We start from the raw sequence: 14126 nt of genomic DNA, 5'->3' as shown, positions 1-14126 counted from the left end.
AATGCTGCAGATAGAAAGCTGAAATTACGGAGCGGGGCTCCTGCCTACTTATTCCCTTTTTAAGCAGCAAGATTGTACGCTTTGCCACAGGCCTGGAACAGAGCTCCGTACGTCCCTGGGCACGCGTGTCCTGGAGTTGGAGGCATTTCAGCAAAGGTGGAGCTCCTTCCTCCAACCTATTGTAAAGATTGTGGCTTTTTCAGAAAAATTACAACTTTGTCAGAAAAGGCTTTTTAAGCTTATTATTTATTATTTTATTCTAGTCTACACATAATGATGCAGTTTAAGCCTCTATCTGCAAATGTGGTTACAGAATTAATCCTCTGTTTTATTTAAATGTTCGCCCTTTCCTTTAATCTTTTTATTGTTTGGGCTATTCTTAAGTTCTTTCTTTGTTGTTATTTTCTTATTCTTTCTAGCTTTCATTTCCCAACCTTTTGATTGATGGCCGAGTCTCCAATAGCAAGGTTAAAAGTACACCCTCCTCTCTTCTTACAATGGTCTGACCACGTCTTTGTTAAATTTGAGACTTCATCTTTTGAATGTGGAGCTCTAGAACTCATTTTCAGTAATCTTTTTTTTTAAGATTTTATTTATTTGAGAGACAGAGACAGAGATAGTGACAGAGAGCACAAGTTGGGGGGAGGGAGAAGCAGGCACCCCGCCGAGCAGGGAGCCCGATGTGGGGCTCCATCCCAGGACCCTGGGATCACGACCTGACCTGAAGGCAGAGGCTTAACTTTGCTTCACCTGCTGAACCACCAGGTGCCTCTCTTCAGTAATCTTGATGGCCGACAGGTTCTGTGCACTGGGTGTCACGCGCAAATGATGAATCATGGAACCCTACATCAAAAAATAATGAAGTACTGTATGGTGACTAACATAATTAAAAAGAAGGTAAAAGGGAAAAAAGTCTTAATTATCTTTATTATGCTAGGTGAAATAGGTCAGACAGAGAAAGACAAATATCCTAAGATTGTACTTATGTGTGGAATCTAAAAAAGAAAACAAATGTGCAAACAAAACCAGACTCAGACTCCTAAGTACAGGGAACAAACTGGTGGTTTCTGGAAGGGAAGTGGTGGAGGGTTGGGCGGAAAAGTCTTTACACGGTCCCATTTCCAGTTGTAAGATACATAAATCATGGGGATGGAAGGTACAGCGTAGGGAGTACTGTCAATAATATTGTAATGACGGTGTGTGGTGACAGAAGGTGACCACACTTAGAGTGGTGAGCATTACGTAATGTAGAGAATTCTGAAATCACTGTGTTGTAGACCGGAAACTAATATAAAATTGTACATCAACTATAAAAAAAACCCCAAACATTCTGTTATCAATGCAGGAGGAGACAACTGGATCGTTTTAATAGAACAGAGTCCGGATATGAACCTTGTGCTGGATAGATACGCAATATTGATAATGACCTTAAAACAACTCAGTGGGCAGGGGATAGCCATGGATAATTTCTTCCCCCGTCTCAATAATCTTAACCACCCTCTTGTTCCTAAAGCCTTTCCTGAATTCTAGAATGGCTATTTTAAGCTGAAGCTAAGACAGAAACGCACACACACACACACACATATAAAACTTTGGGTACATAAACCCTCATTGCCAGAGGGCTTTTTTTTAAAGATTTTATTTATTTATTTATTTGACAGAAATCGCAAGTAGGCAGAGAGGCAGGCAGAGAGAGAGAGAGGAGGAAGCTGGCTCCCTGCCAAGCAGAGAGCCCGATGCGGGACTTGATCCCAGGACCCTGGGATCATGGCCTGAGCTGAAGGCAGAGGCTTAACCTACTGAGCCACCCAGGCGCCTCTGCCTGGGGGTTTTAAAAAAACACTTAAATTCACAAAGTGCTTTGTGGAACATTAATAATAGAAAGATATTTACCTTAAGTATTGCTTCTGGTCTAGAGATGTTTTCTAAAATAACACCTCATTTTTATACTTACAGATGTCTAGAGTTTCTGCTTCAAAATGATGCAAATCCATCTATCCGGGACAAGGAAGGTTACAATAGCGTACATTACGCTGCTGCCTATGGCCATAGACAGTGTCTGGAATTGGTGAGTTGTTCTGTCTTGTTTTGTTTTCTCTAACACACACTGCACATGGCAGGCTCAATCTCTCATAAATGCCCTCATTGCCTAATTAAGTCCTCACTAGAAACTGCCTTGAAGATAGTCTGTGGTAAGTAATTCCGTTGTCTTACTTTACAATATGTTGTTGACCTTGCTCCGTTTCTGTCCATCCTCATCCCACAGCGGACTGGCAGTTGCTTCTTTTCTGTATTAATTTGGACTCGGAATGCTTGACTGCTGTACGGACAGTTTGCATTTTAAAGATAACTTGGATGTATCAGAAACACTCGGTATATTTTTCCGAAGTCACACTGATGTTCAATGGGGTTGTAGGAGGACTTAAAACCATTAGGGATATGCTTGTCATGTCCCACATGCGTAGTTTAGGGAAAGAAATTGGCAAGGGCACAGCAGCAGAATTTGTCGGAATTTCTAAACCACCAAAGATCCCAAACCTATAGTTACGAAAAATCATCCGGAGGTTTGAAGTCAGAAGCCCTTCTCTTGGTATAGTTCACCAGACACGAACTTCGGTGACCACAGGGACAGAAGTGTAAAGTGAACAAGTGAAGTAAGCCCAGGTCTAGAGCACTAGCAGCGAATAGGACATGGAGAGGGAGGGAGGGAGATCTACAGGGAGAAACAGCTTGTCCTCCAGGGATGGAGATCAGGTGGTAAGTCACACTCAGGACCGAAGTCTGGTGCTTCAAGAGAAACTAGAAATCTAGACTTTTTAAATGAAATTTCCAGTTTTGGAAACACTGAGTGGGCCAGGAAGAAAGAGTGGGTTTGTGGTTAAATCCTGCCCATAGGCCACCATTGGTCATCTCCTCAACATTACCCTTGGGTCTGTTTCACCAGGACACACGGGCTGTCCCAACTCTCTAGCTTTGTGCCTATGGTAGGTGCCACATTTCTAACTGGACTCCAGCTCTTTCCTTGTCCTTTTCAAAGGAGTAGTCCTGCTTTTCAGAGTTGCTGGGAATACTTTGGAAAACAGTTGCGTTTTATCAACTGCCCGGTCCATGATGGAAGGCATGAGGCAGAAGGCCGGCAGGCAGTTGTATCAGTGCCTGCAGGGGAATGACTGAATGGTGTCCCACCACTTTCCTTTACCTTTGGCCTTGCTGGTAGGCTTAAGTGGTTCCACTTAGGGTCATTTCTTTTCTCTTTTCTTTTCTTTTTTTTTTTTTTTTAGGTTATTTTTAAGAGAGATCGGGTGAGTGTGTGCATGCAACTGGGGGGGGTGCAGAGGGAGAGAATCTTCAAGCAGACCCCCCGCTGAGCACAGAGCCCAGCACGGGGCTCAGTTCCACAACCCCAAGACCATGACCTGAACTGAAACCGAGAGTTGGACACCCAACCCACTGGGCCACCCAGGTGCCCCCACTTAGGGTCGTTCTTACCATTTTTCTCTTAACCATGGATGTGGAGAAATGCTCATAGACATTTGAAAATGAAGGGGTCATCGGAAATAAAGAGCTGATAATTCCAGTGCTGCTTTGTGTGGCCTTTATTGGTGACTTGCCCTGCCCTCGTCGTCCTTGAAGACTTCTAAGTCTTTTCCTGAGCTTCTTGTGGATGCTGAAGGTTTCCTTGTTTGACCTTGGGGCGGCCTTGTTTTCCCTCTCGTTTTGATTCCGTCAGAGTTCCTCTTCCAGTTACTACAGCTGCACAGCAAACCACCCCCAACAATCAGTAGCTTAAAGCAAGTCATTACTTCATATCTCTTACCGTTTCTGTGGATGGGGGATTTAGGAAGGGCTGAGCTTAGTCGTTCCGGTTAAACGTATCCTCTGAGGTTACAGCCGGTGTCTGGAGCTGGTGTCTTTACTCATATGTCAATCACCTGGGTTGTAAGATTTACGTAGCTTTTATGGGGCTGCTTTATGTGGTTTTCTCCAGCCTGGTGGTTTCAGAGTAGTTGGATATCTTACGGGGTGGCTCAGGGATCCAAAAGCGTTCTGCTCGGGACAGAGTGGGAGGAGCCGGAACGAGAATGAGTGAGAGAAAGACAGTATCGCTCTCAATGATCTAGCCTGGAAGGTCCCACAGGGTCACTCCAGGAAGGAAAATTAGACTCCGCCTTTCAAAGCGAAGAGTGTCAAAGAACTTGTAGACGTATTTTAAAACCACCCAGTTCCATAGGAAGGTGTAGAAAGCTAGTGATTCCATAGCCTTCTGTAAGCTGGACCTTCATGGAGAACCACAAGTAGCCAAGGGGCAGGCCCTTATCTTGTAGAGCAAACCAAACCACCCAGCAGTCACTGGTTTGTACCAAAGACATAGCTCTGGCCAGTGGAAGAAGCAGGCTCCTGAACTAGGATTCCCGATTTAAAAAACAAGAAATGTTTACCACACCACGCTGCCTCCCAATGCAGGGCAAAGCTCCCCCACACCCCAAGGCTGTTTGGCATAGAACAAAAGCTTGGTAGGAACTGGTTGAAGACAATATCCCTTCTGCCTTCCAATGCCAGCATTGCTGTGGGAGTGGATCTAGACCTCTCACCGGATAGACTCTGTGTCTAGGTCCCACGTAAGAAAGGCTCCTCACAAAGTGTGTGCGCGCGCATGTGTGTGTTTAGTAATCAGTGGCGGCGTGAAGGCTGACTGTTGTTAAGACCCATTATGCGCCTGCGGTCCAAAATGTACTTAAGACACAGCTGTCTTTAATTGGTTTTCTCTATGAGAAACACATGTCATAATTGGACATATGAACTTTTATTACAAAGTTATTATAGTCTTAATAACTTTGCTGTTTTAAAGTACTTTGAGGAGTTATCTTTAATCCCATAGCACAAGTAACTCTAAAAATGATTATCCTATAACATTATCTTTCTCTGTAAATAATATATTGCATATTATTTTCATTTTTTCTCGAAAGCCATTTCAGGGCCATTATTTCTGTTCTCCAGTGAAAACGTTTTCTGTCCACAAGAAGGTTTTTTGAAGTTCTGTCTCATAATGAGATTACCTCTTTGATTATATCAAAACTTGCCCTGTGTAATTTACAAAGAAATGATTATTCCTGGCAATTTTAAGACATTTGAAATTAGGTGGGGAGGTATCCATTTATCTTAATTTGTAGTGTCAGCTAAAAAAGCCAGATTATCGATATAAATTGGTAAAAATGTCACCGTTTGCTTTCAGGAAAGGACCAGAGTGGGTTTACAACGCGGATGGGATGAAAAGACTCCCCATTACCCCAAATGAGTGTGGTAGGATGGAAAGTTCTGTATATTTCCATTTTGGAATGCGTCCTAAAATTCCTCTTGGGTGTGGTTCTGCTAAGCAAAGATCCTAAACAAGCTACCAACATTCTTGGACCCGCCCCCTCTCACTCAAAACAAAACACAACGCTGGGCTTTCCCGTCAGACTAACATCATAGAGCCAGACCGCTGCAGCCGTCTTAGTCTTCCTGCTGGCTCACAGGGCTGCGAGTGGATTTGGGAGTGGCTGGGGCCACCCTTCATGGCATTTACTGCGTGTTTATCACGTGCCAGAAATGCCATTTAATTATTTTTTTCTTTCAGTTATACTGAGATATACTCGATGTACCACGTATAAAGTTAAGCTGTGCAGCGTAACAGGGCACCCGGTGTCAGTTGAGGGTCCAACTCCTGGTTCCACTCGGGTCATGACCTGGGGTCCTAAGATGGAGCCCAGCATCAGACTCCACTCTCGGTGGGTTGTCTACCAGAGATTCTCTCTCTCCCTCTCTCCCTGCCATCCCCCAACTCACTCTTTCTTTCTCTAAAATAAATAAAGAAATCTTAAAAAAAAAAAAAAACTTTGGAAAAAAAGGTGTACAACATAAAGACTTGACATCCATATATTGTTCAGTGATTTCCACAGTAAGATTGGTGATCATCCGTGATCTCATGCGGACACACACACACACACACACGAAAGAAAGAAAGGAAAAGAAGGGGCACCTGGGTGGCTCATCAGGTAAACATCCAACTCTTTAACAGCTCAAGTTGTGATCTCAGGGTCATGAGATTGAGCCCTGTGTCAGGCTCCACACTCAGCACAGAATCTGCTTGGGATTCTCTCTCTCTCTCTTTCTCCCCTTCCTCTCCCCCCCATTATCTCTCAAATAAATAAAATCGTAAGGAAAAAAAAGAAAAGAAAGTATTTTTTTCCTTGTGATGAGAATAGGGCTTGTTCTTGATACGATAAGTTGGGTTTTTGAGGGACACCTTTTCTAATTTATACTCCCTTCCTCTCTTTCTCATACCACGATACCCTCATAGTCCTTAAAACTCCCATTCTTTGGGTGCTAGGCATTAGGGAAGCAAACTAATTAGCCGGTATGCTCTTGGAAGTGCATTTCCCAGATTTACCATTGCTCTGCCAATGTGCTCCCTCATCTTCACACAAACACCCCTGCCTTCCTGGGGCATCATCCTTTTAACAGACCGGCCCTGACTCTGCGGGAATTATACCAGTGAAAGATTTCTAGTAGCTCTGAGTGGCTTCCCGGAGCCTCCGAGCAGGAATTATGCAGGGAATCATTTCTTGATGTTGCATTCCCTGGCCTATGTTTCTGGCCTATGGAAGGAAGAGGGTATTTGCAGCCCCTGAGCCTTCGCTGCGACACCAGGGCCCTTTGGGAGTTGGTCCTTTGGGAGATGGTGTGGCACTGAGAGGATGGGTGACCTTCAGAGCCAGCTGATTTGGAACGTTGGTAAAATTTGTCTTTTGCCTCTCTCCTCATCTAGTTGGGCAATTACTGTGATTATGCATATCAATAAATACGTATCATTAATTTTGATGCAGATTTTATTTGACTCTGACATTTAACTTGGTATGGGTTTCCCTGACATTCGTGGTTTGTGGCTCCGCGCTGTGATCATAAGCTTGAATTTATAAACCATGCTTTGTGTTCAGTCTATTTTGCTATAATCAAAAAGGAACAGAAATTATTTTAGTTGTTTTCACTCTATTTCCTTATATAAATTTATATTGAATTCATTCCATGAGCAAACAACTTCCAGAAAGTACTATGAACTCCTTAGCCTTGAGAGAATAGCCAAGGTCCAGGATTCTGCCAAGTCTGCCTACTTAGGCCAGCGTTCTCAGCTGGTTGTGATCAAAAACGTATGTACTCTGGGTGCAAGCAAAACTCTCCCCACGAATGTGTGCTGAGAGCTGTGATAAGTCATACTCGGTTGGGCTCAAAATAGCGAAGCAGAATGGAAGAGACTTGACCAATAAAGCATCTCCCGTCTGAATAAAACTTATGTCTGAGTGGGGGAAGGGAGTTGGCAAAGGAGAACCCTGTACCTCCCCTTTCCTCTATCTGGAATGCATTCTTACTGGCTCTGCAGGGGAAAATTACAGAACCATGTCCCTATTTGGAATTTGTGAGTTTATATTGGCGTGCTCTTTTTCTTTTACAATATTAGAGATTTGTCTGTGAACATAAAGATTTTTGTGGCTTTGTTACTGAAATGGAAAAATGTATGTGCCAATATAATTACGTAAATTGCCTGCAGAAATTTAGAAAGATTGTTTGAAAACTCGAGGCCTGTGATTAAGTTCAGTCTGAGATTACACCATGCCAAATTACTTGCAATTTGGCTGCTCCCCTGGGACCTTCTCCTCCTTTCTCTGTTACGAGCTAACTTGGACTTCAACTGTGAGAGTCCACGGGGGTGACAAATGCCCCTGCTTGTCTCCCCTAGGGGTTTCTGGGATTCTCTGGAGAGAACTCTGTCTGGGCAACCGAACACTGAAATCATGCCGCTTTCAGATAAACTACTCAATGTTTTGAGCTGTTTCTTGTGTTTATCACAGAACCTTAGGGGACCATTGTCACGTGGCTCTGTAGAAGATGTTCTTATATTGGCAAAATCTACTTAAGTTTCTCAAGACTAAGAAAGCAGGGTATAAGAGAAGAGTTAAAAAGAATCGGGTTTCTAAGCCGTTTTCTGAATATGAGAAGATGAAAAGCCAGCAAACTTGAACTCTAGCCCCAAACAAGTCTCCGATGACTTTTTTCTGTCCTCAGAGGTACTTCTTAGAGATGGACCTAGAGGTGTATATGACCTCCCAGCAGGCAGACTTCCAGTGGGCAGAGGAAACCTTAACAGTGCTGGTCTTGTTTTTTCTTCTAATTTAGTTGAAGAGAACATAAAATCTTACAGGAACTCTCATTAAGGAAGGGGGAGGGCACAGATCTCTTCCTGCCTCTGGCAGCCTGCTAGGCTAGAAATATAAATATAAGCCACAACACGGGAATCAGCACGTGACATGAATCCATGTTCGGAAGAGTGGAATGGACAATATTTTAGGACAAAGTGTTTCTTTTATTTCTTTGTAATACAGTAGAAAAAAAATTTTTGTCTTTACTTTGAACAAATTTGGCAATGGATGAAGGAGTCATTCCGCAGGGTGTATTAAAATAAATGATTTCATTTTCACTTTTGTTGATGGCCCAGGACAGTCGGGCCCTTGCCTCCATGTTTCAAAATGGAGCACCAGGGTTTCAACTCACGGCCTTACCCATTTAGGAAGTTGGAGATCCGAGGGCAGATTGTTGGGGGGACAGCGCTGCTCTAAATCCCACTACTGCTTCCCTCCCACCGTAGTAGGTTATACGGACGATTTCTCCCAACCCCAAGCCCAGTGACAGAGGCTCCGAGGAGATTTGTTGGATACCGGATATGTGTCCTGTGCAATTTAGGGGCCAGGTGAACTGACATAACAATTAATCTAAAGACCTATATCTATATCTATATCTATATCTATATCTAAAGTATAGCTGTGACCAGAGCTTGCTTGCCAGAAATTCAATAAAAAGAGGTCTGCATTTGACAAATACTCCATCCCCACCAGTGATGGGTCAAAAGTATACACTTCCCATGTCCAAATGTGTGCCAAGGGCCAGAGTTGGCCTGGAGTTCTCCTGGGTCCTAGTTAAGAGTGAGGAGACCCAGGACGCTTGGGGTGGGGCGGCAGGTCAGGGAGGGAATGTGAGCTGCCAGCAGAGAGGGCCGTTCTCACAGGGAGAGGGAGCTGCAGGTGACAGGTTCCAGCGACGGGGGTTTGCTCAGACCCTACCTAGCATCCCAGATAGAGAATGTCCCTGCCAGAAGGGTACCAGTCAGACCAGTGTCCATGTCCCCCTCTGTGTCTTCCTTTCCCCTGTCTCTCCCAGTCCTGGAAAAGGCAGAAGCAGAGACAGACAATGAGGAGAAAGGAGGAGGAGAAGCCCTGGGCTGGGGACAAAGTAGTCAGCCTTGTCTCCTTCCTTGCCCACTACAGGCTTTGTGAGAGGCAGAGGGAGGCTTCACCATTCAACAGCATCCAGAGTTTGTGATTTCTCCGCTGGAGGAGACACACTGTTTACTGATATGAAGTTATACTTATAGCTAAAGTGTTCAGAGGACTTTTTATTATTAGCTGAAGATTTTATCAGCAGTGACAGAAAAAGAAGTAGCCTCATAAAGAGATTAGACCCAGTACTGGGAAAAGGAGAATAAAGTTAGTGTGTGATTTTACCCCATGACTCATTGATTCAGTACAAAGTCACACACTTAGCATCATTGTTTTAGGGAAGATTAATGCCAAGCTTGAAGGAAGAATGAACTATTATCCTTTCCATGTATGTGGATTTAAATACCAGCTTTATAAGACAGAAGTTCTAGGAATGCCAGGCACTTATCAGGTACGCCAAATTGTTGAACAAATGAAATACACTTATGAATGATTAAGCCTGACTTAGTGATAAAACTTAAGTGCTACTTTATAACTATTATGGTGACTGTCCTATTAGGAAGGTTTTTTTTTTTTTTTTTTCATAGAAGAGACACAGGTGGAAGAAGAAATGAAAATTTGCTTTTCTGCGGTTTTTCTTTAGATTTGATTGCTTCCCAGCACCAACTTGTTTTATTGCAATATACCCTCCATTTTTTTCTTCCTCAAGATCTGAAAACCTATACTGATGTGTCAGACTGATACAAAGACATCCACCAAACTAAAATTATATACACTGACCCCCCCCCCCACACACATACACTTTTCTGTAATTTCTTCCAGGTGGATAGTAGGCACTAAGGGCTTCAAGGAAGGGGAATTATTGCTCTTGGTACAGGAGCTTCTAAAGGACTCATTGATGTAGGAGAAAGGAAGATTTCTTAAAGATAATGTAGTTTAAAAGCCTAAAAAAATTTAATCTGGCCTTTCTTCCCTCTCTCTTTTTTTTCTTTCCTTCCTTCCTATTCAGTTAAAGACCCATTGGGCAGACCTGGATAGGGCAGAAAGGTAGTCTAATTTGGCTGGAGCCCAAGGAGACGATGCAAGGAAGGCAGCCTAGTAAAGACTGGAACCCACTGAAGGACAGTGTCCTAAACGTATATGCACCAAACAACACAGCTGTAAGATATGTGAAACCAAAACCAAATGAACTGAAAAGAGAAATCCACAATCATAGTTAGAGACTCACACTTATCTCTTGGTAATTGATAGAACAACTAGACAGAAAATCATCAAGCATATAGAAAAGCTCAATAATACAAGAAGATCTAATTGACAGTTATACAACACTCTGCCCAACAAAAACAATGAATATTTTTTAAGTGCGCATGGGACATTCACCAAGATATTCTGAACCACTGGACAAACATCAATAAATGTGAAATAATTGAAATCATATAGAGTATGTTCTCCTACCACAATGGAATAAAAATAGAAATTGGTAACAGAAACATACAAGGAAAAATGTCCAATGCTTGATAATCAAATAACTGGCTTCTAAATAATCCACGGGTCAAAGAAAATAATCTCAAGGGAGTTCCAAAAAAATACATTGCATTGAATGAAAAGAACAATCCAACAAATCGAAATTTGGAGACACAGTTAAATTAGCATAGATGAAAAATTATAGCTCTAAATGCTTACAGTAGGAAAAAGAAAACACCTAGAGTCAAATCTAAGTTTCCACCTCAATCTAGAAAAAAAAGAACAAAATAAAGCCCAAATAAGCAGAAACAGGAAATTATAGAGATGGGACCTAAAAGAAATAAAATTGAAAACAGAAAAATAATGGAGAAAATCAATTCTTAAAAATCTGGTTATTTTGAAGATTAATAACAAACCTCTAGGGAGACTGACCCAAAGAGAGAGAGGGAGAAAGGGAGAGACCACATGCATGAGAGAAGACAGAAATTCCCAGTATCAGGAATGAAATGGTGTGTTACTAGAGACCTTTCAGACATCAGAAGGATAATAAAGAAATATTGTGAATAGCTCTACACACATAAATTTGACAAAGTTGTGAGGTGGATCAATTAATCATAAAACACAAATTACCACAATTTACCTAATATAAAGTGAATCATTTGAATAGCCCTATAACTACTTAGAAAATTGGATTTTAGGAGTGTCTGGGTGGTTCAGTTCGTTAAGTATCTGCCTTCAGCTCAGGTCATGATCCCAGGGTCCTGGGATTGAATCCCACATCAGGCTCCCTGCTCAGTGGGGAACCTGCTTCTTCCTCTATCTGCCGCTCCCCCTGCTTGTACTCTCTCTCTCTCTCTCTCTGACAAATAAATAAAAAATCTTTAAAAAGAAAGAAAGAAAGAAAACTGGATTTTAAAACTCTCCCAAAAGAAATATCCAGGTCCAGATGATTTCACTGGAGAATTCTACCCAATATTTAAGGTAGAATTAATACCAATTCTCTAAAATGTTTTTTGAAAAAATGGAAGAGAAGGGAGTACCATCCAGTTCATTTATGAAGCTAATACCCTGCCACCAAAGCCAAACAAAGGCAAGGAAATATAGGCCAGTATCTCTCAGGGATATGGATGCAAAAGTCCTTAAAATATTAAGGAATAGAATTCAGTAACATATACAAGGCATTAGTATATCATGACCAAGAGGGATCATTATAGGAAAAGCCTATTTTGATAATTGAAAGTCAACACAATTCACCATATTAATGGGTTAAAGAATAAAAATCGCAAAAAAAAGAAAAAATCACATGATTATGTCAAATGACATGGAAAATGATGACAATTCAACACCTTGAATAGATTCATCATCTTGAATAGACCTTTTTAAAAACTCACAGAAGAAACAGGAATAGCAGGGAGGTTTCTCAGTTTGATAAAAAGCATCTAACAACTTCATAAAAAAACAGCTAATACTGTACTTAATGGTAAAAGACTGAATGCTCTCTCCTAAGCCTGGGAACAAGGCATGGATGACTGCTTTCCGCACTCTCATTCAACATTGTACTGAAAGTGCTAGCTAGAGCAAAAAAGCAAGAAAAGGAAATAAAATGCATAAGAATCAGAAGGGGAAAAGTAAAACTCCCTATTTGCAGATAACATGATTGTCTACATAGGAAATCCCAAGGAATCAAGAAAAAAACTCCTAGAACTCATAGTATATATAGCAAGGTCACAGGATACAAAATAAATATAACAAAAATCAGTTGCATTGTTATATATGCAGAATGAACATGTGGGCATCAAATTAAAGATACAGTATTGGGGCGCCTGGGTGGCTCATTGGGTTAGAGCCTCTGCCTTCAGCTCAGGTCATGATCTTAGGTCCTGGGACCAAGCCCTGCATCAGGCTCTCTGCTCCACAGGGAGCCTGCTTCCTCCTCTCTCTCTGCCTGCCTCTCTGCCTGCTTGTGATCTCTCTCTGTAAAATAAATAAATAAAATCTTAAAAAAAAAAATAGAGATACAGTATCATTGACAACTGCCAAAAAAATGAAATATGGGACTTATCTCCTGAAAAGTGCTAGATGCTGAAGAAAGAAATCGAGGAAGGTCTGAAAAAGGAGAGATTCTCTGAACTTTGTGGCACCAGAGTTCCTAGAACTTTGATCAATGATTAAAAAGTCATCAGACCTTCATTCCTTGAAAGAACCAATCCTTCAAACAAAACAAAACCCTACTTTTCTTTCAGAGCCTTTCAGGGCACCTGGGTGGCTCAGTCAGTTAAGCGTCTGACTCTTGACTTTGGTTCAGGTCATGATCTCAAGGTCATGACATTGACCACTGTGTCACGTTCTGTGCTGGGCGTGGGGTCTGCTTAAGATTCTCTCTCTCTCCCTCTGACCCTTTTCCCACCTTTCTCTCTCTCTCCCCCTCTCCTTCCCTCTCTTAAAAAAAAATCCTTTCTCATGGAGGAGAAATTTAACAACTCTGCTTATTTTTAGTAAATTCATAGTAATGAGCATTTATTGCAAGCATGTTGGTCCAGGCCCTGTGCCTGCATTGTCTCATTTAATTCTCACAACAGCACTGTGAAGGAACCTCCATTTTTATCTATATTTCACATGTGAAGACCCTAAAGTACGAAAAACTCAAATGACAGGCCCTGGGTCATACAGCTGGTGTGATGCAGAACCAGGACTCCAACCACATTTATCTGACTCTCAGCTTCAAGCTTCAACCATTATGTGGTACTCTCTGGAAGACTGGAAAATTCTACCTTCTGAAAGCTAAAGCCGTCTGAGAACATTCAAATTCCACATCCACCAAGGCAGGGCCATCCAACCAGGATATCACTGAGATGCGCGTGCGGTCTTGGGTTTTGTCAAAGGAAAGCGGGACAGCCTTGGACAGTGCCAGTAATGGTTATGTCTGCGTCATCTTTGGAAAGCCTTGTCTTCACCACAAGGGTGTCTTTCCTTCTTCTGTCAGGAGAACAGAGCTGCCTTACAGCATTACCCACCTAGTGAGAAGTCAAATGACCGCAGCTTCAGCTCTCAAGTGCATCCCACTGCGGCCCTGACCCCGGGACTTTAGCACATATTTCCATAAAAGCACTCTTACTTGGACTCAGCCTTCCTTCTGGAATCTCTGTTCAGTATTTTTGTAACAGCTGCCTTCAGACTGGCCTCACTCCGCTTTTAGGAACAGCTGCCAGGAATGACCCCTTCCAGCCTGGGGGCAGGGGGTAGGGGGAGCAGAGGGAGGAGTGACTTCCCAACAAGATTGTTTCTCCAAGGATGCCTTAGCCTTAGCAGCTGCCAAAGACTTGTCATTTGTGAAGTCTAGATCAGATCCCTAAC

At 42.4% G+C, this 14126-nt stretch overlaps 1 protein-coding gene across 4 annotated transcripts in view; it reads left to right on the top strand.

Moving 5' to 3' along the window:
• The window catches only part of ANKRD44 (ankyrin repeat domain 44), a 319359-nt gene that overhangs the window by 224819 nt on the left and 80414 nt on the right, over positions 1-14126 (top strand). For all 4 annotated transcript variants that reach the window (XM_046018760.1, XM_046018759.1, XM_046018757.1 and 1 more), the window contains exon 16: positions 1957-2068. In XM_046018760.1, coding sequence (XP_045874716.1) covers positions 1957-2068 — 112 coding nt within the window. The remainder of the gene's footprint in view (positions 1-1956; positions 2069-14126) is intronic.

This window comes from Meles meles, chromosome 9, assembly GCF_922984935.1.
Source record: "Meles meles chromosome 9, mMelMel3.1 paternal haplotype, whole genome shotgun sequence".
Classification (NCBI taxonomy): domain Eukaryota; kingdom Metazoa; phylum Chordata; class Mammalia; order Carnivora; family Mustelidae; genus Meles; species Meles meles.
This window is presented reverse-complemented; position numbering and strand designations above follow the sequence as displayed.